The sequence below is a fragment of the Cydia pomonella genome, chromosome 17 (assembly GCF_033807575.1).
Source record: "Cydia pomonella isolate Wapato2018A chromosome 17, ilCydPomo1, whole genome shotgun sequence".
In the NCBI taxonomy this organism is placed as follows: Eukaryota; Metazoa; Arthropoda; class Insecta; order Lepidoptera; family Tortricidae; genus Cydia; species Cydia pomonella.
The window spans coordinates 18,577,587-18,605,396 of record NC_084719.1 but is presented as its reverse complement, the minus strand read 5'-3'; the positions used below and the strand labels follow the sequence as shown (position 1 = coordinate 18,605,396).

Sequence of the window (27,810 nt, the reverse complement as noted above, 5' to 3'; positions counted from 1 at the left end):
ATTGGCTGTAAGCCATGTCTATACAAGTCTCAATATTGCAACTGATACACAAACATTGATTTTACGACTTCCTTGATACTATTCCGTTAGTGGTTATGAGTCTCAATTCCTACCAAAAATAACACAAAGGAAATCTCGCGAACATTAAATTGCAATGACGCACGAATTACAAGTTAATAGCATAGGTAAAAGTTATTTATTTAAACTTTATTGCACAGTAAAAAAATATACAATGACAAAGACGGACTTAATGCCACCCGGCATTTTATACCAGTCAACCTTTAGGCCAAACAGAGAAGCATAGTTGGTGCGGGATATGTAAAAAACACTAAGACTTGACGCTTAAAATTAATAGACACAAATATAAAATATAAAACTGTGTTGAAACTCTAGGTCCATGGGGTCCCAGCGCGCACAAGTTTTTTGGAGAAACCGCGAAACGTGAAGCGCTGTGCAGTCACCAGACTCGCGGCAAAAGCTGAGTCCCGAGCCCATTGTCGCACTTAAGAGTTTGAATGTAAACAATAGTTCTATATGGTATATTATCATAGTTCTCAAAAGCTGTATACTTATTGCTACTGTGCTGTAATGAATGCTTATAGAGTGGTTGACTGTTTAGTCGAATCAAGTTGCTCAGTCAAAACGATTAGTCAATCATGTTTGTTGATTCTTGCTGTATGTACTATTTATTTATTTTTTGCGACAATAAATGACTTTTTATTTTTTATTTATTTTTTAAACGTCTGGTTGACGGAACTGGTGACCGAAGAGCTGGCGGCTTCTTCGCACAACGTATCAGTATTGCGATACAACGAGGAAATGCCGCCAGCATCCTTGGTACAATGCCTCAAGGGCCTTTTTAGGGTTCCGTAGCCAAATGGCAAAAAACGGAACCCTTATAGATTCGTCATGTCTGTCTGTCCGATTATTTTTTTATACTACATTGGTGGCAAACAAGCATACGGCCCGCCTGATGGTAAGCAGTCTCCGTAGCCTATGTACACCTGCAACTCCAGAGGAGTCATATGCGCGTTGCCGACCTTAGCATTCCTCCCCTCGTTGATCACTTAATCATGAGACTAAAAAGTTCTAGAAATTATTGAGAGAACTGCAATAAAGAAAGCTCGATCGGAATCGATGTTAATATGTACATATTCAAAGTCATACTCATCGTCTGATCTGAAATGCTAAAAGCAAACATCTTTACTATTTTGTCTAAATAAATGTAATTATTATTGCATTGCAATCATAATATATACTCATAGCAAACAAAACTTTCAATATATTTTGTAATTGCAGCGATATCTCATCAAACCGACCGATACGACCTTCAAACCTTCAAGAAAAGAGCGTACTCCCATCTTAAATGCCGGCAACGCACTTACAACCCCTCTGGTAATCGCATAGTAGGCACCTGCCTACTATGCGACCTGATCCGTCTGCTCGTTTGACTCCTCTAAAAAAAAAAAAAATTTTGACCGAATGATAATTATGACGTTCTAAAGAAAAAGGTGCCACATTGTCGCTTCCCATAAGGACGAAATTTGCTCGTATCTTTATACGAATATCCTTTCAGAGCGTCCTTATGGCTAGCAACAATACGGTACCTTTTGCTTGAGAACGAGACAATTAATCATTCAAATTCTAACCACCATTATTGCGACCATTTACATAATCCGATCGTATTGGATTTTCACAGATGCAAAGAAGTGAAATGCGTGAAATAATTTGACGTTGACATCCAATCTGTCAGTTTGAGTGAGAATCTTATACCTTTAAACGAGCAATCTATCCTAAGAAACCTATCTAGATTAGTCTTATGTTTGGGAAAACGCGTGTTTTCGAGTTTTCATGCGTTTTTCTTTCGACGCAGAATATGGTCGCTAATTTCGTGTTGCCGACCACTGTCCGTCTGGTCCAGCGGGTTAAGACGCGGACTGCTAAACGAGTGTTACGGGTTCGAATCTCGCCCGGTGATTAACTATTGTTTTTTTTTTTATATGTTCAAGTTTATATATAATTTTTTAATTTTTATTGTTTTAGACAAGTTTAATTTAGTAAAAAAAAGTAGTTAAGATTATCACCTATACACCACCATATTACAATAAATAGTTATAACCGAGCAAAGCTCGGTCGCCCAGGTACTGGTTTGTTAAACGTAGTATTAATACATAATGTGTCTCACATGTAATATGTTACACAACAGGAAAATAAGCCAAATAAATACATACGCGCAATAGTCCGAACAGTAGACACGTAGGTCGACACAAGGATCAGGAGTGGCAAAACGAACATAAAAACCAAAGACAGCGTTGTATACAATTGCTCTTGCCACTTCGCTGAGTAAACTCCGTGCGTGACACATTGGTAGAACTCCTCAACAAAAGGGCCTTTTGCTACTTGAAACACTATCGTCTGAAACAATAAGAAAAATCAAATTAGGATAGCATTGTCACCCTAATTGTAATTAAATTACAATAATAGGGATAACGGTTTGGTTTGTTACAAAATCCCGAACAGGTTTTTTATTCTAAATTGGGTCTTGTTCTTTTACAAACTTAACATTTAAGTACAGATAACAAAGGGCTTTGAAAAAGTCGGTCGTTATTTGTTTAAGGGCCTTGCGTATTACAGCAGCTACCATTACCAAAAAACGGTTTAACTTGGCTTAGTTGTCCACGCAGCTGACAAAAGGGTCAGCCGTTAGCCCAAAAAGTTTTTGGTCGTTAGATCATAATAAACACAAAAAACTCCCGTTTTTATGTTAACGTGAATAAAATTCTAAGTGCCTACAGGGGAAATATAGGTACTAGGGTAGGGTAGGGGTAGGTAAATATGTAGGGACATTACCTACTGAAATATATTTTATCGATTTTTTCAATGCCTAAAATCGATCGATTTTTTTTCCTTTAAAAACTGGTTTTCAAAGGAATTTTTTTTCATAATCTTCCCGGTGAAACCAAATATCTGTCAACTCTTAATTTATCTCTATCTCTCATTAACTAGACTAGGCAGACTTAAAACTACCTACCTGAACTTTGGGTTTGACCTAAAGCTAAATTAAACACAAATAACACTGCAATATTAGGCAGATTTAATAACAATTTTTGACGTTTCACAAAACATCAGCACACCGTTATGTCAAAAAAAATTGTACATATGCAAAAATATCGAACATTGAACATTTTTGCCAATGAGAAACAAAGTATTTTTTAAACTGCAAATATTGTTAACAATTTGCTGTTATTCCATGAAATGGAAAACGATTATCAGGCCCGACATCGGGACTGACTTCGGGCCCGATATCGGGAAGTGTGGATGTAATTAATTGACCCAATACGACGGTAGAAATTCCGTGACCATTTTTCTGTTTTATTTTTTTCATTATGTGCTTTAAAGGACCATCGGCCTGATTTTAATTTAAGTATACGTCAAAAATTAGACCTAGATACTATATGGATCGGATCTATTAGTGTCAATGTCAAAAGTGATGTTTTGGTTTTGACGTCACTTTTGACACTGACAGATCCGATCCATATCTTAACGAAATAATTTTTTTGACGTATATTAAAATTAGAATCAGGCCGCCTGTCGTTATTTAAAACTTTCTAAATAATGAACCTAATTGTCATATGTAACAAAAAAAACAACTATTTATAGATGTTTTATTTTAAAAGCTGTATCAGTAAAATTTTACTTTTTACCCGCTTTTACTTAGACTTTCGAGCTTTGTATAATTATGCTATTCTGGGACTGGTCCGATAAGGCAAGCGGAGGGTGGTCAAAATAATTTCTGACGAAATAAAATGTTAGACGGTTACATTTAGTTATACAAAGTTGAATGTTTTTTCCCAAAAGTTAACATTTTTATACAAATGAATGAACTCTTCAAGGATCAAAAATGAACATTGCCTTTTTACCTAACATAATAACATGAACACTATGTTTAAAATTAGAATTTTATCTTCATTGTAATGGTAATATAAACTGTCAATTTAAGACCAATTTTAAAAGGAATAATGGTAATTTGATCGCAGTTAAATGACAAGCCATTGAAGTTGAAAACATAATATGGTCGAAGAAACATTTGCCTCAAGGTTGTTTAAAAAAGTTCTTGATATCTAACGAGATACGATGTAAGTATCTTTTACAACGTTAAATGTCCGATAACAAACCTTAAAAAATATTTTAGTCTTCTAATTTACTTGGTAAAGTCGTAATAAGACTGTTTTTTTTTAATATACAGCTTCTTAAGATAACTCAAGTGTAAAATTTTCTTTGTTTTCTCGACGCGGATAATTGGAAAACCATTGCGGATTAGCAGAAAACGGACGGATATCAATTTACCGTCTCCAATAGGAGTTAGGAAAATGCGTTAAAATAAATCGTATTTAAATAAATATTATACGACAAATTTACACACATCGACCGAGTCCCACAGTACATAATAAGACTTGTATTGTGGTTACTAGACCACGATATATAAAATATATATAATTATGGACATATAAAACATCAGTAAAATATATGATATAATTATGTGAACAATCCCGAAGATAGTAACTGACAAGCAGGTTTCGAAAACCGTTTTATTTTTCAAACCGTTTTAGTTCAGTCATCCGGGAATGAAAATGGTTAGTTTTAATTTGCGGTCACCGGTTTAATAACTAATATAATGAGTTACCATTTTATACCAAATTCGTTCGTCTTTTGTTTTAGTGCTACGAAATTAACCGGTTAAATTAAAATATCGAAGTAATATATTATACATATATTGAAATGTTAAATATTGCTATCTCTGTCAAACGTCTGAGTTTATCAGGTATTAAATGTATCGTTCTCGTAAAACATTAAATTTATTCAATAGCCGATTTATTGATAGCACGTGAACAAGAAATGTTCATTCCCTCTTCTTACCGGTAAGAAACTCTCTCTGTTCAAGTTTAGGATCACATATCTACCTACTTACTCGTAATATGTTGGTAAGTAGTTGTAAAATTTACTGTTAATGTGTTCATTATAGCAGCGTTTTACCTGAAATAAAACGCATATTAAAATACTTACCTCACTGGAAGCTTTATAATTGAGATAGCATATCTGTTTCCGTCGAATTATCACCAGTCTAGTGCTTTATTTGACTTCGTTTTCTGGCGACAGTGGCGACACCTGGCGGACCGCGCCATTTTTACACCAGGTAATAAAAGATGTCCGGTGAACGCTTTGTCATTGGCTCAATTTCACCAGGCAGAAATGAAATGAAAGCTTCCAGTGAGGTAAGTATTTTAATATGCGTTTTATTTCAGGTAAAACGCTGCTATTAAATTACTTGACCGTCACTGGAAGCTTTATAATTGAGACCTGTTTGTTATCGCCTGGTGTCGCCCCTTATTAGATTAATTTTAATGTAATATAGCGCCAATGCTCAGATCATAGAAAGTACTAGATGGCTGACGGAGGCGTGGCGCGTGTCGCCGCGACATGGCCACATCGTGGCCATACCGGCCCGCCGTAAGACAGTAGCAAATTAGCTGTCATTGAACAATGTGCGCGTCAATTTTATTGAAATGCCGAATTATAGCGTTATTTTGTGTCGAAATAGGAGTGCATCCAAAAACTATAAGGATCATGGAGTTACATACCACATTTTTTTTCACGTATTAGTCAATAAAACCACACATTTTAACAAATAAATCCAGTGAAATATGATTTTTCTGAGTCAGACCATGTTGTCATACAAACGCGTGACAATTTATCTATGCATCCTACATTGACGCTTTGGCATGGAAAACTATTTGTAGTGTCCATAGCAACGGCGCAATGCATTAAACAGCTAACGATATTCACAGGGGCATTATTGTTTCTTGGTACGACCGCCAACCGCTCCCTTCATTGACGCCGCGAAGTAGAGTGGTGCTCGTGCATATAATTGATCTTTGAGCGTTATCGATAAAAATGTTTGGATATAGTGTGTATGAAAGTAATTATTTTTCAAGTAAAATTTTACAATTATTTTATATGCACCTAATGTTTAATTTAATACTTATTAATTTGGATTAAAAATCGAATAGGTAAGCCAAAAAATAAACTGATTTAATTAAGTACAATTTATTTATAACATTATAGTTTATACCTATAAGTATATTTTATTCAGGTTCTTAGCAACGATTCGAATAACTGCACTAGGTATAATCAAATATGTTCATGATTGCAATTTTTTTCAGTTTCCCGAAAAATTCCAGTATTAAAAAAAATGGATAGATGCTACAGGTAGAGGGCCCTAACTGGTTTACGAGCGAGAAAAGTGTTATTTGTTTGGATCATTTTCAAGAAAAATGTTTCCAGTTACACTTCACCTCATTTATATAACGATAGAATATAAATATGTTTAAAATAATAGTATATTGTTATACTTAGTCGATCCAAAAGTTCTATCAGAAAGATTTTTACTGATAATTATGATTACACTTTCCTTATTATTCGTACATATGATTTAAAAGCTTATTTAATGGTGCATTATACTTACAATATAATTTACTATAACTTGCTTTCGCAGTTCTTCATAACTCTATGTAACATGCTGGAATTGCTTTCAATTGGTGACGAAATATGCTATAATAAACTGAAACTATTTTTTTAATGAAGCGCTCGCGTCTAACGACAATCCCAAAGTAAACAATTTAAACAAACATTACATCAAATAATGACTAAAATTTAAACCAATTTGATTAGTTAAGCATAAACAAGCTTTCGCATCATGGTACATGTTTTTTTTTTTAAATTAAAAGCTTTGTATTACATTTTATCAGTAAAAACCTTTGTGAGAGAACTTATGGATCAACTAATATACCTTACACGTACCTTAAAATTCTTAGCTCGTAAATAAGGTCAAAAATTTAAAGGAATATAAATTAAGTCTATGGCAATTATTACTTAAAACAAAAATGTCAAAACTCTAAGGTCATGTTACTCATGTTCAGAACATGTAAAATATCGATAGCTCTATCGAATTGTCCTCACTCTAGTGCCGCCGCTCTAGGCTCCTACACCGCGCGGTTTGGCCAATCACAGCGCGTGAGTTGGTTGTCTGGCCACGCCTTTAATGATGTGGTGGGGGACAGCGAGACTCGTTGAAATTATGCTTCGTTATAAATCTCCTTACTTCTTATATCTATGCGCCAATGTGATTGAAATACTCAAATATCGATTTCAATTATTTTATTCTTTAAACATATAATTAATTGTACACTTAGTAATATCATTTAATGATTTATGTAGAGTTACTTACTATAATTTATTTATGTACTTATATTTTATATTGTACAATGTTGCCTGAATGATTAGGTACAATAATTACATCAGGCACAGTGCCTGAGAAATCAACTTTACTATATTATATAAATCAATTATCATAATACCTATACAGGATTAAACAACTTTGTAACATTTGTAGAAGAAGTACTTGTTCTTGCTACCTCTCTCCTATAAAATCGTTGGAACGTGTTAGCTGATTGCCAGTTGCCACGCGCCATAATGTCATCTAGGGAATGATTTTCCCACCAACTTTTTGAAGCTACAGCTGATCTAATACTACCTGGAGCAGCTGCTATGTTTGCTTCTTTAAATAAAGTTTTTATCCAATTTGCAATGACCGTCCGTGAGGCCGGTTTCGAACGACCCTTAAGTGTCATGAACAAATTAAATGATTTAGCAGTATTACGTCTGTCATTAAGAAGTGATATAGTTTAGTTCGTTCTATCCAAAAAAGGGGATCTAGCTTACTATTACTGGTATTTGCTAATAGTTTCCAACCGGACTGCCTGTAATTACTAGAGTCTGTTTTTGAGCCGAACTGGGGCCAAAAAATGATACATTCATCTGATCTTATACACTTGTCATGGTCAATCGTAAGCAAGGTTAAATCGTGTATGCGCCTGCCAGAGCAAAGAAGTAATAAAGTGGCAGTATGACGCGTTGTTTGGAAAGCATTGTTCTGATCTACTGTATAATCGGATAAAATTTTTATCAGTTGATCAACATCCCAAACTGGGGGTTTAGCCGTTTTAGGACATGTTAAGGAAATCGACTTAAGAATGTGTTTCACCAGAACATGTGAACTCAAACAACTTGATGTTTCAGTGTTACACAATGTAGAAACGACTGACTTGTGTAAAAGTATTGTATTATAAGATAATTTATTTATTAAATGTAAATCTGATAAAAACTGTGCTAGTTGAGCTCCTGTCGGATTTTTTGGGTTTATATTTTTTGTTTCTGCCCAAGAAATCCAACGTTGCCAAGCTGTTTTGTAAGTTCTTAAAGTCGATTTTCTCCATGAATTTTTAAGCAATGATAATTGATCTGAGCTCCATGACTCTAGGGCCTCAGACCACCCCCACACTTCCAAACCTCGAGAATCATTTCCTCGACTTGGGGAGGTGGTAGGCCTGTCGACGTGTCGACTAGATTCTTCCGCAGGTTCCTCAGAGTAAGTGGCGCCGCTAGCGCTCGGGCTTTGAGATCTGCCCGCCAGAACACTTTCTCCCAGCGAGGCACCACTACCAGAAATATCCCGGTCGATTGGTTCAAGTGAGACAGGACTTTGGGCATCAGAAAAGGTGGTGGGAACACCCACGCGAGTGGGTAGTTCCACGGAGAACTGAATGCGTCGTGGTACATCGCTTGTGGGTCTCTCAGGTCTCGGGATACATAATTGTGTACCACATGGGCTGTTGCCGAGGCGAATAGATCCACCACCGGTATTCCCCATTTCGCAAAAACTGTCTCTACGCAAGCCGGTAATAAGTGCCATTCCGGCGGTAGACGACGACGCGATAAGTGATCGGCTTGACAATTGTATTTGCCCGGTAGATAGTGTACGCTGAAGTGTATTTGATTTTGATCTAGAAGATCTAAAATCTGATGGGTTATGTTTACCAGGGCTAACGATTTCGATCCCCCTTCTTTCCTTAGATGGGCTACGGCCGTCCTGTTGTCGCATTGTATAAGCATCGAACTGTGATGCAACAGGTGAGCGTAACCTTGAAGAACATGAAGGATGGCTAACATTTCCTTCTGATTGCAATGAAGGTTCTGTTCTTCTCGTGACCAAGCTCCCGAAAGAGCTAGGTCGTTCAACTGCGCCCCCCAGGCTTGGTCCGATGCATCGGTTGTTAGAAAATTGGTGGGGGGAGGGCGATGTAAAACTGTTGATGCCTGGCAATTTTGTACCCACCAATTTAGTTCGATCGCCACACTTTGCGGTATCGGGAATGACGTGGTCGATGGGTCTGGCAGGGAGTTTAGAAACATTAGAAGTCGTCGATGATTGAGCCGACCCCTTGGAACGACAAAACTGGCGAAATTCAGAGACCCTACTATTCTCTGAGTGTTTTTCAAGGTCAGTTTTCCTTGAATAAGAACCTCTTCTAGTGTTCGACGTAATGAGGTTACTTTTTCTTTTGGTAAGGATTTTAAGTTGTCCCAAGTTCGCCAAAGTATCCCTAAGTAAACTATACTTTTTTGTGGATACAGAATTGATTTTTCGAAATTCACTTTCCATCCGAGACTTATGAGCGTTCGAATAGTTATTTTTACATGATCTTGTAATATGGCTGCATTTTGATGGACAATCAGAAAATCGTCCAGGTAAACAATAATTCTGACGTTCCATTGTTGCCGCAAGGTTTGAGCTACCCAATTTGTTAGTATTGAGAACGTTTTCGGAGATGTGCTTAGCCCGAACGGCAAGCACGTCACTTCTAGCAATTCTTCGTTGTAAACTAGGCGCAGGAAGCGTCTGTGTGCCTCGGCTACTTTCACGTGAAAATAAGCTTGGCATATATCGACCTTGCACATCCAGTCGTTTGGTTGGAGGAAGTCGGGAATCCGATGCATGTTTATGAGGTGAAACGGTTCGGCCAGTATATAGTTGTTTAGCGCTTTCAAGTTGAAAATTGGTCGAGCTGATCCGTCCGGTTTTGGCACAAGGAAAAGAGGAGAGATGAAGCTTGGTGACGGTTGTGCTACACTTAGAACACCTTGAACTTTCATTTTGTGCACGATTGAAGTCATTTCCTTTGACACAGGAGTGTGAAAGGGGCCCGATTTTAAATTGGGATACACCAGAGGAGGTTTTGCAAGGAATGGTATGCGATACCCTCGGATTAACTTTAATGCTATTTCTGGTGCTCCCATTTTCTTCCATTGTGTGAGGAAGTGCGCTAATCGGCCTGCTTGAAACGGTTCCGAGTCATGGTTTCTGCCGTTTCTGGGTACCTTTGTACCCTCTACCGGCATTTCCTCGACCTCTGGTACCTCTACGATCGGGTCGCGAGCCTCGATTCTGAAACGACCCTCTTCCACTTGTGTGGTAATAAGCGGGATGATTATTTGAAGGTTGAGTTACCCATGGGTAATTCGGTTGTTGACAATTTTGACAATGACATACACCCCGCGAGGGTGCGTTGTTACAGGTTTGCATATGCATATTTTGCGAGGGAAACCCTGGGCTCGCATTGCACTGAATTCCACGCGATGGAATTGTAGATTTTCGTATGCCTTGCCCCCGCGAGGGGCGGCTATTAGGCTGATTTGCCTTGCTTAAAGCATTTTGTTTAAGAGGCCAAAAAGTTTTTCGAACACCTCCAGCCTTTTCAAGAGCCGATGTAAAAGTATGCATCAAAAATATTAGATGTGGAAGGGGGGATTTTGTTTACTAATGCCTTGATAAGTGGTTCTTTAATTTGGCTTGTAATGGCCTCTCTGCGCATTTCAATAGCTTCGGCGCGGTGACCACAAACTAATTGTAAAAGATCAGACGAAATTTTTTGTAAATCGCCTTTTTGGAAAAGCTCATCAACTTTAGAATTTAATTCGTCATAAGAAAAATTCATACTTTTAGCCCACGACAAAAGACTACGAATACTATCTTGAATCGCCTGTTTTTGTTTCAAAATGCAGTTATTACCTACTGCATTTTGAAACAAAAACAGGCGATTCAAGATAGTATTCGTAGTCTTTTGTCGTGGGCTAAAAGTATGAATTTTTCTTATGACGAATTAAATTCTAAAGTTGATGAGGTTTTCCAAAAAGGCGATTTACAAAAAATTTAAAAATATTGCATATGATTTATCAGCATAAGATAGATGGCGTAAGGTATCATACATTTTTACCTCTTCGTTTGTTTCCAGGTCTACGAAACCTGGAGTATGATTGTAAAGTTTTTGGGTCTCAGAGTACCTAACCTCAGACCATGCTGCGCTACCCAAGCGCTGAACGTCAAGAAGCATTTTCAGAAAATTTTCTGGAGTCTTAGGTACCGATGGTTCCTTTAATTTCGTTTCAATATCAAAAGTGAACGGCAAATTCAAATTTGCATCTTGACTCTCAGCGTCTGGGCACGGAGCATCATTCACATTATTAACTTCATATAGTTCACCGCTAACCTCTGACAGAATTGACTCGTTATCAGGGAAGGCAACATTTGAATTTTCTAGGCAACGATTATTTTCAAAAAAATTAGTATCGTGGCTAATAGTGTTGTCATTGCCAGCTGCAATATGTTTGCGAAGCTCACCCATTTCCTTGAATAATTTATCCATTAAGCGCGCGGAGCGCCGAGATCGCTTACTTTTCTTTATGACGGTGGCGGCGCGAACGCTTGTGACCGCTCGAGGATGACGAGCTTGACGTGTTGCTGCTTGAGCTGCTGCTGGATGAACTTCTACTCCTAGCTCGTTTGTGCGACATCCCACTTGGACCAGGCTGCGGCTCTGCCGGGCCTATTTGATCACTATCCATTTCTGAAATAGCAATGATATTAATTCTATTTCAAGACTTGCTCTCGATTGTATAATTTCTTACAAAAAAATACAATCGGATAGAAAAATCTGCAAATAAAACACTATAACATACTGGTTATTTATTTGGCACAATAATTTAATATGTAGGTAGTGGTCAGAACAGAAAAACTGTTAAATATATGACCACATACTTATTGTGCAAATATTAGAAATCAGGTACTTACGTGATCACTTTTTAGGGTTCCGTAGCCAAATGGCAAAAAACGGAACCCTTATAGATTCGTCATGTCCGTCTGTCTGTCCGATTCTGTCACAGCCACTTTTTTCCGAAACTATAAGAGCTATACTGTTCACACTTGGTAACTAGATGTATTCTATGAACCGCATTAAGATTTTTACATAAAAATAGAAAAAAAAACAATAAATTTTGGGGGTTCCCCACACTTAGAACTGAAACTCAAAAAATCTTTTTTCATCAAACCCATACGTGTGGGGTATCTATGGATAGGTCTTCAAAAATGATATTGAGGTTTCTAATATCTTTTTTTTCTAAACTGAATAGTTTGCGCGAGAGACACTTCCAAAGTGGTAAAAAGTGTGTCCCCCCCCCCCCGTAACTTCTAAAATAACAGAATGAAAAATCTAAAAAAAATATATGATATACATTGCCATGTAAACTTCCACCGAAAATTGGTTTGAACGAGATCTAGTAAGTAGTTTTTTTTTAAAACGTCATGAAATTAAAAAAAAATTTTTTTTTTCATCATACCCATACGTGTGGGGTATCTATGGATAGGTCTTCAAAAATGATATTAAGGTTTCTAATATCATTTTTTTCTAAACTGAATAGTTTGCGCGAGAGAACCTTCCAAAGTGAAAAAAAGTGTGTCCCCCCCCCCCCCTGTAACTTCTAAAATAACAAAATGAAAAATCTAAAAAAAATATATGATATACATTGCCACGTAAACTTCCACCGAAAATTGGTTTGAACGAGATCTAGTAAGTAGTTTTTTTTTAAAACGTCATGAAATTAAAAAAAAATTTTTTTTTTCATCATACCCATACGTGTGGGGTATCTATGGATAGGTCTTTAAAAATGATATTAAGGTTTCTAATATCATTTTTTTCTAAACTGAATAGTTTGCGCGAGAGAACCTTCCAAAGTGAAAAAAAGTGTGTCCCCCCCCCCTGTAACTTCTAAAATAACAAAATGAAAAATCTAAAATAAATATATGATATACATTACCATGCAAACTTCCACCGAAAATTGGTTTGAACGAGATCTAGTGAGTAGTTTTTTTTTAATACGTCATAAAATTAAAAAAAAAAAAAATTCATCAAACATATACGTGTGGGGTATCTATGGATAGGTCTTCAAAAATGATATTTAGGTTCCTAATATCATTTTTTTCTAAACTGAATAGTTTGCGCGAGAGACACTTCCAAAGTGGTAAAATGTGTGTCCAAAGTGGTAAAATGTTGAACAAGATCTAATAAGAAGATTTTTTTTTAATACGTCTTAAATTGTACGGAACCCTTCATGCGCGAGTCCGACTCGCACTTGGCCGCTTTTTTATATTTAAAAACACTTTATTATACAACGTATCGATTTTAGTAATCACGCATAACGATTTTATCTTTAAATTGTAACGGTCGCAGGGTCAGTGAGCCTGACTCGCTGCGCACTTGTTGCTTCGACGGGAAACTGAACGCCAATGACAAAGCGTTCACCGGACATCTTTTATTACCTGGTGTAAAAATGACGCGGTCCGCCAGGTGTCGCCACTGTCGCCAGAAAACGAAGTCAAATAAAGCACTAGACTGGTGATAATTCGACGGAAACAGATATGCTATCTCAATTATAAAGCTTCCAGTGACGGTCAAGTAATTTAATAACTAGTATTACTTGGTTTTTAATACCCAATTATTGGTTTATAAATACTGTGAAGGCGGAAGTTGCCTATGTTTTTTTTTTCTATTTTGAAATAAAATTAACGAACACTAAGATTTCATGTTTCAAGTCCATGTTAATAATCCAAATAAGTAGAATAATTATACTCGTATATAATAATATAGAATGTCATGGCATTAAGTTCTCTATTTGTACCTTTTCTGATGTGCAAGAAAGTTTAGATAAATGAATAAATAAATGACATGTAATAAATAGCCGTCGTTAGGATTTAGACTCTAAATTTTTCTAAATACTTACGCGTTTTTATTTTGTCAAGCCACAACAATGAATGCAATTAAAAGGCAAATAATTTGGCTCGTACCAATGAGTTTTTCGGAACTCATGTACGAAATGTCATTTGATATTTACCACTAGCTTTTCGGTGAAGGGAAACATCGTGAGTAAACCTGCATACATCTGCGAAGAAATTCAAAGGTGTATGTGAAGTCCCCAATCCGCATTGGGCTAGCGTGGGGACTATAGCCCGAGCCCTCTCGCACATGAGAGGAGGCCTGTGCCCAGCAGTGGGACGTATATAGGCTGAATTATTATTATAAAAGGTAAGTATATTTTACATTTGTAACACCTGCTATTTAATGATTTAATTTACATGACCTATTTTTGGTTTATAAAGAGAACTAAGAAAATAATACCTACATGTTTATTGTTTGTTTTAGTTTTATAGATAGTTTTTAGCTGGGTTTAATCAGCATTTTAGTCGAAAGTTATTAATTAGTTTAAGTTTAGTTTTATTCATCTCATATGATTAATTTTAACACAGTTTTAAAATATTTATTTCAGCATTATTTTGCGTATTATGATAGTTTTCATTAATATAAACAATAAACGATTGAATGAAAATAAAATTTCAAACTATAATAACTAAAACTTAGCTATAAACAATGCACGTAACTATTAAATAAATAAAGTTATAAGTTAAACATTCTTTTGTTGTTATACGAAAAGCTTAAGAGAGTTATGAAGGTAAACAAAAATCAATCTGAGCATTTATTGTAAACAGCAAAAAACAATTTCAAAACAATAATAATTGATAAAAAAATATTTAATGTGGGATTCTTTTTTGTACAATATTGTACCTAAAAATAAAACATACAAAACATAAGTAATTGACATGCAATTGTTACGGATACCTGCAATTATGAAGTAAAACTAAATTTTAATACATAAATAATATTATTTATTTAGAATAGCATACTAAAAATATTGATTACTAAAATTTGTATTTTCGAATAGTTTTAGATTTTAAAATAATGTGGATAATTATATGTATTATTATAATATTAGATAATTATTGTGTTGCGATTTTTTTTTTCAAAATACTGTACTCGCATAATAAATAAACACATCTCAAAAAATCTGGATTGTGCGAATTGATGTAGATTTTCGATAGACTTTGAACTGTGCAGTCTGCCGACTATTTCTAAAATAAACTTTGTCATAGCCGAGGGTTACTGTTTAACTTAGAAATTATTAGATGAAGGTAAAGGCCTGAACACTCAATAAAGTTTACCAATTCCGTTCCTGTGTATTGTTTGTAAATATGGATACTCTTTAAAATTTGTATATAAATCGAGGGTGCGGAGTGTTAGGGTCGGCAGCGAACATATAACTCCTTTTGAGTTGCAGGCGTACATATGTAGGCTACGGAGTCTGCTTACCATCAGGCGGGCCGTATGCTTGTTTGCCACCGACGTAGTATAAAAAAAAACGAATAATGTACTTAGTTAAATGTACCAAACCACTTACCTGTGGGATACTCAATCCAAAACTTAAAATCCAAGCCATAATGACTAGTCGTCCACTTCTCGTTGCCGTGCCAATACTCTTCATAGGGTATTTAACAGCCAGCCACCGATCGACCCCAATCAACACCAATATGTATGTACTCAAATATAGTGAGAACATTTGCACAAACTTAAATAACTTGCATCCCACATTGCCAGCGTACCACTGCACGGTAAACATCCAGGCGGCTTCCCCTCCAATACAAAATACTGTAACGAGCAAATCAGCGATGCTCAGCTGAAATATTAGACTGTATATCGCCGTCCAAGACGGCCTCGCCCGCCCTCTGCTCCGCTTGCCTCTTCTTATACTTATTATCGTTGCTATATTCCCGAAAAACGATAATACTGCTATCACTGAAAGCACGCTACCTCTTATTAATGTCCCATTTTTCAACACTGGTGAGTGCTCCCAACATCTTAGACGAGTATCGTTGTATAAAAACTCACTTTGAGTAAGATTTGTTGGTTCTATGCTATTATCTATTATTGCCAATCTGATGCATTTATCTATAGGCCATATCTCAAATGCAGGTAAAATTTCTGATCCTGGGAATCTCGGGTTGTTATCGTCATATAATGTGATATTGTTGCCTAAACTCCCCATGTTTCGTCATGCGTTAGTTTTTTTTCTGCCAATCTGAAACAACAAATAAAAATATTTTAGGTATATAGAATTTTTATTTTTACAATACATAGAAGTGTTATTGCTAAACGTGGCCAATTACTATGGAGGGGCCAATAACTATAGCAGTCACCTTTATACAAAGATATTCTCATATCTGTTACTTGATAGAAACTCAGAAAGCAGGCTTATTATAATTGGGTAGTGTTACAGGTATTTATAAAAAGTATCTTTCAAATAAATACAAATAAAATATTTTTGTTACGATAAATATTATAATCAAATTATTATTTAAAATTGCCATAATAAGCTATGAAATACCTGATCTTATTTAGTTAATATAATTCTTTGGTAACGCGGCCAGCGTTATGGGATCTTTGCCGCAGGCGGAGGCTTTAGAAGGGGTATTCTTTTTATAACTAATTTGTTTATTAGGATATCTTTTAATTTTAGTTTTATTTAATATTAGTTTAATTTTTAAGTAGTTTTATTTTATGGCTAGTTTAGTTTTAATTCTATAACTAACATAAATAAATTAAATTTACATTCTTTTTCATGTTACAAAAAAGCAACCATATTTCATTTTAGGCTCAACTGAAAAGATTCAATTTATTGCCTTCAGAATGTAAAGAGTTGTTCATCTGCCAGACAAATGAATAGCAATTCGTTTTTTTCTAATAAAGATTATTTTAGTTTATTTTTCTTTCTAAACATCGAGTCAGTTACGAGCTTAACTGAACATTAAGTAAAACTATGTAAGTACTAGATAGATAGAAAATACAGATGTTACTTCTCATTGTCTAGAAATGTCTTTATTATTTTGACTATTCAATTCACAAATTTTTTCTAATTTTTTTGACGACCGGTCTGGCCTCGTGGGTAGTGACCCTGCCTATGAAGCCGATGGTCCCGGGTTCAAATCCTGGTAAGGGCATTTATTCGTGTGATGAGCATGGATATTTGTTCCTGAGTCATGGGTGTTTTCTATGTATTTAAGTATTTATAAATATTTATATATTATATATATCGTTGTCTAAGTACCCTCAACACAAGCCTTATTGAGCTTACTGTGGGACTTAGTCAATTTGTGTAATAATGTCCTATAATATTTATTATTTATTTATTATTTTATTATTATTATTAATCTACTTGAATAACAGTTTAGAAATAACGTTAAGAATATATGGAGAAAATGATATTTATTTAGCGTTTCTTTAAAACATTGGATACTATCAATATTATCAAATATTTTGAATAAAATAGTCTGTAAGTACTTGGAATGTGATTTCTACACAAAAGCTAAATTTTAAAAAACATGATCTAAATAAGTAAGAATTACAAGAGAGAAATACATGGGTACTGAGATTTATTATTCAATCTCGAAACATCACGGCAAAGCAAAACAGGCCTTCAAAGGAATTAGGTTTTTGCACCAAAACTAAAGCAAACCACTCTCCCCCAAAAATATGTCTTAAGTCAGATTTAAATTAATGTTGCTTTTTAAGACCGTTTCATATTTTAAGCTAAAGACAACATGAGTGATGAGTGACTTTCATTTGCAGTACGTATTTTAGCATAACATAGAAAAGCTTGAAAACTAAACATCGTTAAATAAAAGGTAAATAGCTTCACCGCCAGGGCCACTTTGCACTTGCACCATCCAAGGTTAGCCACATACTCGTAGATAACCGTTAACAACGGGTCAAATTGTACTGGATACTCCGGGTTTAACCGGTTAATCCCGAGTTAGTGGCTAACAATAGATGATGCATGTAGCCCTAAGATAAAAAGTGAACACGTCACGTGATCGCTTCTCAATACAAATTGAGTCCCCCTTTTCCTCTCCCGATATTACTACGTTTGTATAGAAGCGGTTGTCCACTACCCTTTTAAATTAGAAGAAAATTTTGCTGATGTCACAATTTTCAGCGTAACTACACATAGCAGGCCTTCAACGCTCTTCGAGTATAGTATAACAATGCCTTCAGGGTGCTGGTGGGGCTCCCACGTTACTGCAGTGCATCAGCGATATTTCAGCGCGTACAGACGGGTTCGGCGCTGTGGTGTGCCGACGGGTGGCGTTGCTCATACTCACGCCTCAGTCGCTCGCAGGGGAGCTCCAACACCATTCTGATGGGCATTAGTGAGAAGACGGACTGCCCCATTTTGAGGCACTGGGTACGATCGCATACTCAAGTGCCTGGTGTCCCAGAAGGAGGCAGATACCTAAATTAGATTAGATTAGATTTAAGATATTTTCTAATGATATGGACTCGTCATGTCTGCAATAAAGTTTTTTTTCAATATTAGGTTATCAACAAGTAGGTACAATTTTTTTTTTGTTTAACTTTGTATTTTAATAAGTGTCAATAGAGTTAAATATTGTAACTGCCACATTATGTCTTCGTATGAACTAGAAGCTTAATGTAAAGACTGAAACTACTGTAAGAGGTTTGTACTGGCTAGCAAGCTGATGAATAAATATAACTTTCAAATGTATTTAGTTGAATTTGTTTGAACTATTTTAAAATGAAAAGCGAGTTTGCGAATACCGCAGAATGTCTAAATTTAGAGGATTCAACGCGTGTTGTACAAATATTCATATTTCTGGTTTCCTCCGGGCAAACGTAGTTTAATAAGAGAATGCTGAATTTATTAACATGTGTTATACAGAATAGCAGCAACCTATAAGAACCTCCCTTATTCGATGTTCTCTATAAGATGAAACGTCGTTAACACGAAGTTTTTCATTTTCCTTAAGATTCGTGGCTATCGAAGTTCCATTGTATAATGTTGAATCCTTCGCACTGGGAACGATCTCTAACAGTCAACGGTGAAGTTCATTTATTCAAGTAACCCACATTTCCATATTAGCGGCTATAAAACGACCGCTATCCTTTAGGATGCTTAATTCCTCCTTTCCTTCTCATGTTGGAATACTTTTGTTATTATGACCTCATACGGCCCGATTAAAACTTTAAGATACGCCAAATATCAAAAGTAACAGTGTCAAAATGACGTTTCTTGAAACGAAAGCGTCACTTTTGACGCTGTCATATCCGATCCGTATCGTATCTAGACCAAGAACAATTTGACGTATGAGTATCAAGTTGGAATCGGCCTGATAATCTCCACCGCAAGCTTCAGCAAAGTTATTTGATATCTTATCCACCACCTGATCCCTCACTATAATCATGACTATAATCAATACTAAGTATTATTAAAATTGGAGGTGAGGATTAATATAATTGGCGAAATCAAAGCCACACGACTCCGCTGGCTCGGTCACCTGGAGAGGATGGGAGAGGATCGTGCTGTGAGAAGAGCGTATGTGGGGTATCCTAGTGGAAAACGTCCGTCTGGACGTCCCAGATACCGCTGGAGTGACGAAGCCCTAAAAGATCTGTCCGCCCTCGGAATACCTTGTGAGTGTCGGTATCTTGTGTCAGAGGCCAAGATCCTGTTTGCGTCACTGAGCCAGTGAAGTAAAGTTTTCAAATCTTTTCCCACATTATTCAGATCCCACTGTATCGCACTGCTGGACAAAGGCCTCCCCTCTCTTTTTCCACTCGTCTCTGTTTAGTGCTATATCTGTCAGCCTCTCAAAAATGAGTCCAAGTAATCCCGCCATCGCCGACGAGGTCCACCGGCTCCTCGGTTAGACTCATGTCTTTTCCTACTAAGCGAATTGTATATTATTGTTGGTATCATATGTAAAGTTTTAATAATAATAACTAAGTACGTAATACGTAACACAATAACTGTAATCTAATAAAAACGATCAAATAATACACTTTAACACCATTAACCACTAATAGTCAGATTTATATTCATACATATTGAAGCGTTTAACTCACACGATGCCTTTTGTTACACATTGTAGGTACGACAGTTAACAAATCACCCGTATAATTTATGCAATGGCTTACTTGACATTGGCATTGGTTCAATCATTCAAACAGTGCACATTTAGATATCGTGTGTCAATCTTGATAAACCACACTATAATTCAATGAATCGTTTGGTAATGACATTCCATAGAATAGTCGGTCAAATATCGAATGCCGCAAAAAAAGTGTGTCAGTAATTTGAATGGATACACAAGTATTTTCACCACTGCGCCAAATAGTTGAGTACAGTCAAGGCATTGTATATGGACTCGGACAAAGTACCGAAAGTATGTTTATACGACCATATTGCCCATGTAAAAAGATGTGCAAGAAGATGTGTATATATTTCTGGCACTTTGTCCGTGCCGATATTTAATACCTTGACTGTAATTACTTAACTAAAAGTAGATGGATGTTACTGAAATAAGTGGAATATTAATAAAAATTGACTTTGAAGTTATAATAAAATGTTAATAACATAGAATCAGCACAATCTTGAAATACCCAAACTATCCCTACGTTAAATTATGTAGCCGTATGTCAAACCGTTGTCATAACTAAAGCAAAACATGACATGACACATGCCAACGAAATCGCGACCGCGATATCAACTAAGAGTCGCAAGCATCTAAATATGTATTATAAGATTTATAAGAAAATTCATAAAACAAGATTTACTTAACAAATAATTGTATTGTAAGGTAGATTTGATGACGATTTAAAAAAAATGTATCGGTTATTTATTAATTTCAATTTACAGGTCTATTGTTAAACCACACGCTGTCAAATGGCACCCCACTACCGTTAAACTGAGGCGGTTATGTTGGTTAGAAGTTATTATCTTCAGCTACAAAATTGGTGAAGGCTTGGCTGTATAACATTGATTTGTATTACTCGTGTGGTAAGTAACTAAACACTAAATATATATATGTACAACGGGTCTCTATTCTCTGGACATTGACCGAGAACCCGAGTAGAATTCCTTCTGTAAGTCATTTGATTAGATAAACATAAAAAAATCAAATTAATCATCAATAAATAGGAGCACATTGTATTAGTTCTTCACAACGACGATAATATTAAAGTGTCACTAGTGATGTGATATACTCTTTAAATAATTAATAGAACATATTAATTATTTAAAGACTTATTATTATTTAATTACGTATTTTTACATTAATTGCATGTAAAAATACGCAAGTAAGTATAACGGGTTAGCACTGATTGACTAACACGTTATTTTCTCGCGGATTAGCAAAGTAATATTTCTTGCTTTAATATACTCTTTTATTACCGTATATCTACATACAGGCTATTCCGAAGTATTAAATCGTAAATCATTAATTTCTCCGTTAATACTGTGTCGTTTGGAATGAAACTTGGTACATAGGTTAGAAATAGGTACCGACACGTCCTATTCATCTATGTCCAGAGGCTGGAGACACGTTGTATTTAAACTTGTTTCAGTCTTAAAACTTAGCTACAAGTACCTTCTTCTATAAAATCACCGCGCAGAATCTTAACTAACCGCTTGAGATAAGCGAAAGACCTTTACTAGCTGGTAGCTGATTAATAATCAATAAAAAAATTGTGGCTCTGTGAGCTCGCATTTAGCTTTGAAAATGTAAAGGTGAAAAATACTTATCTAGTTCGTTGAGTTGTTATCAAGGTGAACTATTGGCGCTTAAGTTCTTTATGCCAATTTAAGTATTTTGAAAAAAAAAAACAGAAACTGGAGCGACAAAGAAAATATTCATCGAATCTGGTCACGAAATATTATGGAAATCGGTTAAGAATTGCGACCTGTAGAGGAGAACATACAGACATACGAGAGCAAAATGCTTGAGTTAAAACGTAGACCTTCGCTAACGCTTCGGTCAAAACCATAACAAAATTATGAAGAGGTACATGAAACATGATATGACATACTATGTTTCATGTAATACTTGTTGTGTTACAAGGACGTTTAGTCAGAGTAGTAAAAAATAATTCTGGCCTCTTGGGTTAACTGACTTAAAAAGGCATCTAACACTTATGGCGCATGAGTAGCCATGATCTATTTATTAAAATGTGTTCTCGATAGGTCATGGTATTTAGGTCAATATCTTTCTCCATGAAAGGAAAGAAGCGGCCTACAGTAAATCCTTGTATCAATCGATATTAGCTAATAACTTGCGCCCTGCTAATTTATTTTTTCTTGTAAGTTTTCTCATCATGACTTAAATAATTTGTTATGCTTCAATCTTCAAGTTTATATAGATAATTTTGTCGTCAGTAGTTGGAAGGACAAAGCTATATTTTTCAAAATATATGTTATTTGTATTGCCGAGAGCAGCAGAACATATGAAAGTAGTAGTATTTTTCTTTTATTAAAAAAATACGTATGACTTTAAACAAATGTTTCGCCGAACTGAAGACAGTTTGTTGGCGAATAGATAGTTTTTTGACGAATTTAAGTTACCAAAAGAGAAAAGGCACAAGTGTTGTATTGTGTGTATAAAAGTTTTGTTGTGTATTATCATAAAAGTGTGTAAAAACATTATCTATAATGTTAATAGGAGAAAATGTACGTAAAAGCGGTTTCTCGCGGTCGTCCACTTTCGTCTTAAAATTTCAGCTATTACAGCAGTACGTGGATTTTTTTTTCCGGTTCACGAATGAATAAACATATGGCATACATTTACTACCGAAACAAACTAACAAATCTGTCACACCTCTTCAGGCTTTGTTAACAATATTTGGCTTAAATTAGGTAGGAAATGTTGTTTTTCATAAGACGCTAAAGATACGTTTTTACTTGCATTTTATCCTAAAGTTAAACTAATAGTAATAGGTGTTTTTACAAGTAAACCTTATCAGATGTCTTTGTGATTACACATTATAGTTAAAAATTAGCAGCAGCAGAGAAAATGTTATATCTGTGTATCTGTGTACACGGAAGAATTGATTGTATTAGAGAGGTAGTAGAAGTGTAAGAAAAAACCGTGCCCCTTAGTTTGATATTAAACATCAACTTTTGACAATCATCTCTCCATCTCGTTTACCTGTCAAATTCGAAGCACGAAAATGTCTTAGATTTTACTCATCTTACTCAATCAAGGTATCTTTGGAATGCATCTAAGGAGTTGTTTGATGTAGGACTTTCTTTCCGTAGGTATTAAAAACATTCTTATCTGCTCAAAATGTGTACTAGTTAAAAGGTAAATCATATAACAAGAATTCGATGGTATGTATTGCAGCTATTTAATCGTATGGCATAACGTAATACAGAAGCATATAATATCGAAAAATTATTAAATGTCAACACAAAAACCAGGTCTTCTGGAGGACCAGCAGTATAGCACAATATGGGGCAGTCTTCAATTATGTGCTGGATAATCTGGGATCCAGCACCGCAAGCGCAAGCAGGAGAGTCCATCCATCCGCAGCGGTGTTTATATTGAGCGCAACGTCCGTGGCCGGTACGAAGCCTGTTGAGTTTGCACCAGTGTCGCCTCGGAAGGTCCTTTTATTTTGGAGCCAGGTGTAATTGCGGAGCCTAGTTTTCCGCCATTAAGGAGTTCCACGTCCTGTAGTAATATTATACTTAATTACGTGTCTTATTTTTCACATAATATATTATTAACATTAAAATTTGAAGAATTGATTATAATACTTGAAAATACTTCTTAGCTAGAGCGTGTAGAACTTATAATGAATTTTTTTCTGATATTGACATATTCCATTTATCATTACAACAGTTTGTTTCTGCAATACAATGTACAGCTAATAATAATATTGATTAGTTACTATATTTCAGCATACTTGCCAAGTTTCGCCATGTCCGTCTGTCTGTCTGTCTGTCTGTCTGTCTGTCCGAGGCTTTGCTCCGTGGTCGTTAGTGCTAGAAAGCTGAAATTTGGCATGGATATATAAATCAATAAAGCCGACAAAGTCGTACAATAAAATCTAAAAATTAGGGTACCTCCCCTACACGTAAAGTGGGGGTGAAGTTTTTTTTTCGCTTCAACCCTAGAGTGTGGGGTATCGTTGGAAAGGTCTTTCAAAACTAATAGGGGTTTTCAAGAAACATTTTTTGATAAAGTGAATATATTCGGAGATAATCGCTCCGAAAGAAAAAAAAATTGTGTCCCCCCCCCTCTAACTTTTGAACCATAGGTCCAAAAAATATGAAAAAAATCGTGGAAGTAGAGCTTAAGAAAGACATTAAATGAAAACTATAGCGGACATGATCAGTTTAGCTGTTTTTGAGTTATCGCAAAAAGTTTTCCTTTCATAGTAAAAAGACTTACTTTAATTAGGTACTGATTATGCAAATTTGCCTATTTATTTAACTCGGGTGAAAGGTACCGTTTCATCCCTTGGTTAACAATTTACTATACATTAAGCTCCAGTTTAGCTTATTGTGACGTAAGAGTAACTACGGAACCCTACACTGAGCGTGGCCCGACATGCTCTTGGCCGGTTATTTAATATTGTTTTCAACAGTTACATTTATTTGAGTTTTGCATGTTTTAATATTACCTAATGTTAATTTCTGAGCAACATAATTGTTATTATTCATTAGTGGAAACTGTTTGGCTTGTGAAAGTGTAATCTGATTTACTATGTGCCTTGTTTTTGCCTGTTTGTTTCCCAAAGGTTTAAATAAATAAATAAAATACACTATATCGTAGATAGGTAATTTAAATTCAAATGGAGTCTGCTCAAAATCATAAAGTCATCAGCATTACAAGTTTAAACTTTCAAGCCTCAAATCGTTTATAAACACGTTACGAGTAAGTAGCTTCTTAGTTCTAATGTACAAGAGCTTTCAACTGTTTTTAGTCAAAATATCTTCAGCATGTATATTAAAAATCAAATAAAGATATGTCTTGACAATATCTTATTGGTAACAATAAAATTTTATAAATGTTTACCTTAAAATTATGAAAATTCCAACATAAGATAAGCAAAATAAGCTTTATAGAATTTGTAGTAATTGGTTTCAAGTAAAGTTTGCTGTTGTTGTTGTTTATCTTGTGACTAATTTTCTTTCCATTTGGCAAAGAGTAACTAAATTATAATCCACCCCCGTTTTTAGGGTTTCATACCCAAAGGGTAAAACAGGACCCTATTTAAGACTCCGCTGTCCGGCCGTCTGTCTGTCTGTTACCAGGCTATATCTCATGAATCGTGATAGTTAGACGGTTGAAACCCTCGGTGGGCGAATCCGACTCACACTTGTCTGGTTTCTTATTTCATAATTTATGTCTTACTTACTTTTCAATACCATGGTGTATGTAAGTATCGACAAAATCACTCTTTTTAAAATCCCTAATTTTGTTGAAGAGGGAAAGATAGCTTTGCGATCCTAACAAACTAACGGTACTTTTTCTATGAAATTTCATTTCGGAAAAATGGTTTTCCCTAACTAAATTTTAACAAATCACTTTGATAAGGGTTTCCCTTGTTTTTTTTTTGCGTATTTTGAAAAAAAAGGAAAACTTTGAAACTTCGCTTTTCATTGTGTCATTAAAATACAACATAACGATAGCGGATCATGACGTCACAGTCATATCAAGTAAGGTTTACCTTTACTTAGCTATCTTTTAGGTGAGAAATTGGGCTTAATTGACGCCCATTTAATTACCTAGGCTTGACTATTTGAACGAGTATGACGCAAACTGAGCTTAATAACGTAATGCAATAATGAAGAGTGTTCGAAGATATATCAAGTGTCTACCTATCAAAATGACTGGTACATGAAGATGTCACATAAGTTTCAACGGATAAACAGAAACTGTGACGTCACAAGTCATGTCATTCCTTTCTACGGACTGATTTAGACGGCACGCGAACTCACATGCGATTTTAGTTACATTGCGGACTATTGAGCTTACATCCAATTCAGCTGACTGATTAAATACCGCAATGTAATAAAACTCGCATGGGAGTTCTCACACCGTGTTAATGAGCCCTAATGCATGGTACACAGCCCGATTCTGATTTAACAACTTGTTACGGTTTTGATCTTATTCTGATATGACCTGAAGTTAGTTCGCTCATGTTGATTCATCATAAGGCCTTTAACATGTTGACAGATGATTTATGCAGCAGCATTTATATGTGAGGGACAACGTTCTCGTGGCTGTATAAGCTACAAGATGGAGCCATGTTGGCAACGACTTCAGGTGGGTTGTGCCTCTTCGCGCGTTTTCGGGCAAGGTCTAGGTAGGATGGAAAAGATGTTGTGCGTCAGATGCACGAATCACCAAGACGATCGTCAAGGTCGTGTCAAAACCATAACAAATGGTTAAATTAAAATCGGCTTCACCTAAAAAAACACCTTCAAAATAACTTCTCAAAGCAGTGGTGAAACGACTAACAGGCTAACGGGCGACCATCGCTTCGGTTACCATTCGGCGATTAGTATGCTCATTTGCCTCCTACATCATAAAAAATCAAATGAGCACAGGTGCTCATTGAGGTCAGGACCTCAAACCGATATTGGAATGTCATTCGTCACCATGCCTGTCACGTTCTAACAAGTATTTAAACGCAAAAGTTACCTGCATCAGGTGATTCTTATATCATTCTACTACCGGATTGATGTCAGGTGCACATTCGAATTGAGTGAGGGACATACAACAAACTAGCATCGCTGCTTAAAATGTACTCATATTACGTTGCATTGTGTTGTTCATTTCATGACTTTTTTTTTATAGGACATTATTACACAAATTGACTATGTCCCACAGTAAGCTCAATAAGGCTTATGTTGAGGGTACTTAGACAACGATATATATAATACCTATATAAATATTTATAAATACTTAAATACATAGAAAACACCCATGACTCAGGAACAAATATCCATGCTCATCACACGAATAAATGCCCTTACCAGGATTTGAACCCGGGACCATCAGCTTCGTAGGCAGGGTCACTACCCACTAGGCCAAACCGGTCGTCAAGACTTAATTTGGCACACTTTTTTTTTTTAATTTGCAACGCTAGTTTTACAACAAAAGTTACGCTCGGACGGCGACTACAGCAGCTGTAATACTGTTGAAACCAGCCGCTTTTCTCAATTAATTGCTTTGTCTTGCTTGACTATTTTTTGTTGAGAGTATCTACGTATGCTTAAAATGAGAAATATTTATCTAACGAATTGTATTTTCTTTTTCTACTACCGTCGGTATGCGAGAGAAAATTTACTTACAGAAGTGTTTTTTTTTATTTGCCACTAACATCTTAGCCATTTATCTCTCGTAACACCTTTTTATATCTCAATCCGAAGACAATGCCACTTATATATTATTAGTTTATAAATCTTAGTGGGAATTGTCTCATCTGCCTATGTGTGTTTTTTCCCCAATAAAGAAAATAAAATAAAACACGACTAAATATACTTATCCGTTAAGAACGTACGGAGTTAAAGATATTAACAAAGTTTCATAAAGCAATATCCAGCTCCTCCACGTACCTAATGAAGTTTATTTTGATATAATGGCATATATAAGACCACATACCCGTACCCGGACCATAATGAGACCAAGACTTATGAAAAAAAAAGTCTAATACAAAATGTCGAGGATGAGAGAAAAATTTTGTTGAGAGTGCAGGAAAAACCCATACCTGATACCAGATATGTTCAAAAACAACGTTAGGTATATGTAGCCATAATTATGTTATTGGTAGCTGTTGTCCGTGACTTGTTTCACGAGGAATTTTATCTACATATAAATATACTATT

At 35.7% G+C, this 27,810-nt stretch overlaps 1 protein-coding gene across 1 annotated transcript in view; it reads right to left on the bottom strand.

Annotated features, from left to right (window-relative positions):
* The window catches only part of LOC133526963 (gonadotropin-releasing hormone receptor-like), a 124,953-nt gene that overhangs the window by 22,785 nt on the left and 74,358 nt on the right, over positions 1–27,810 (bottom strand). The window contains exons 2-3 of the mRNA XM_061863833.1: positions 15,520–16,197; positions 2,232–2,415 (exon numbers count right to left, since the gene is read on the bottom strand). Coding sequence (XP_061719817.1) covers positions 2,232–2,415; positions 15,520–16,164 — 829 coding nt within the window. The 5' untranslated portion in view covers positions 16,165–16,197. The remainder of the gene's footprint in view (positions 1–2,231; positions 2,416–15,519; positions 16,198–27,810) is intronic.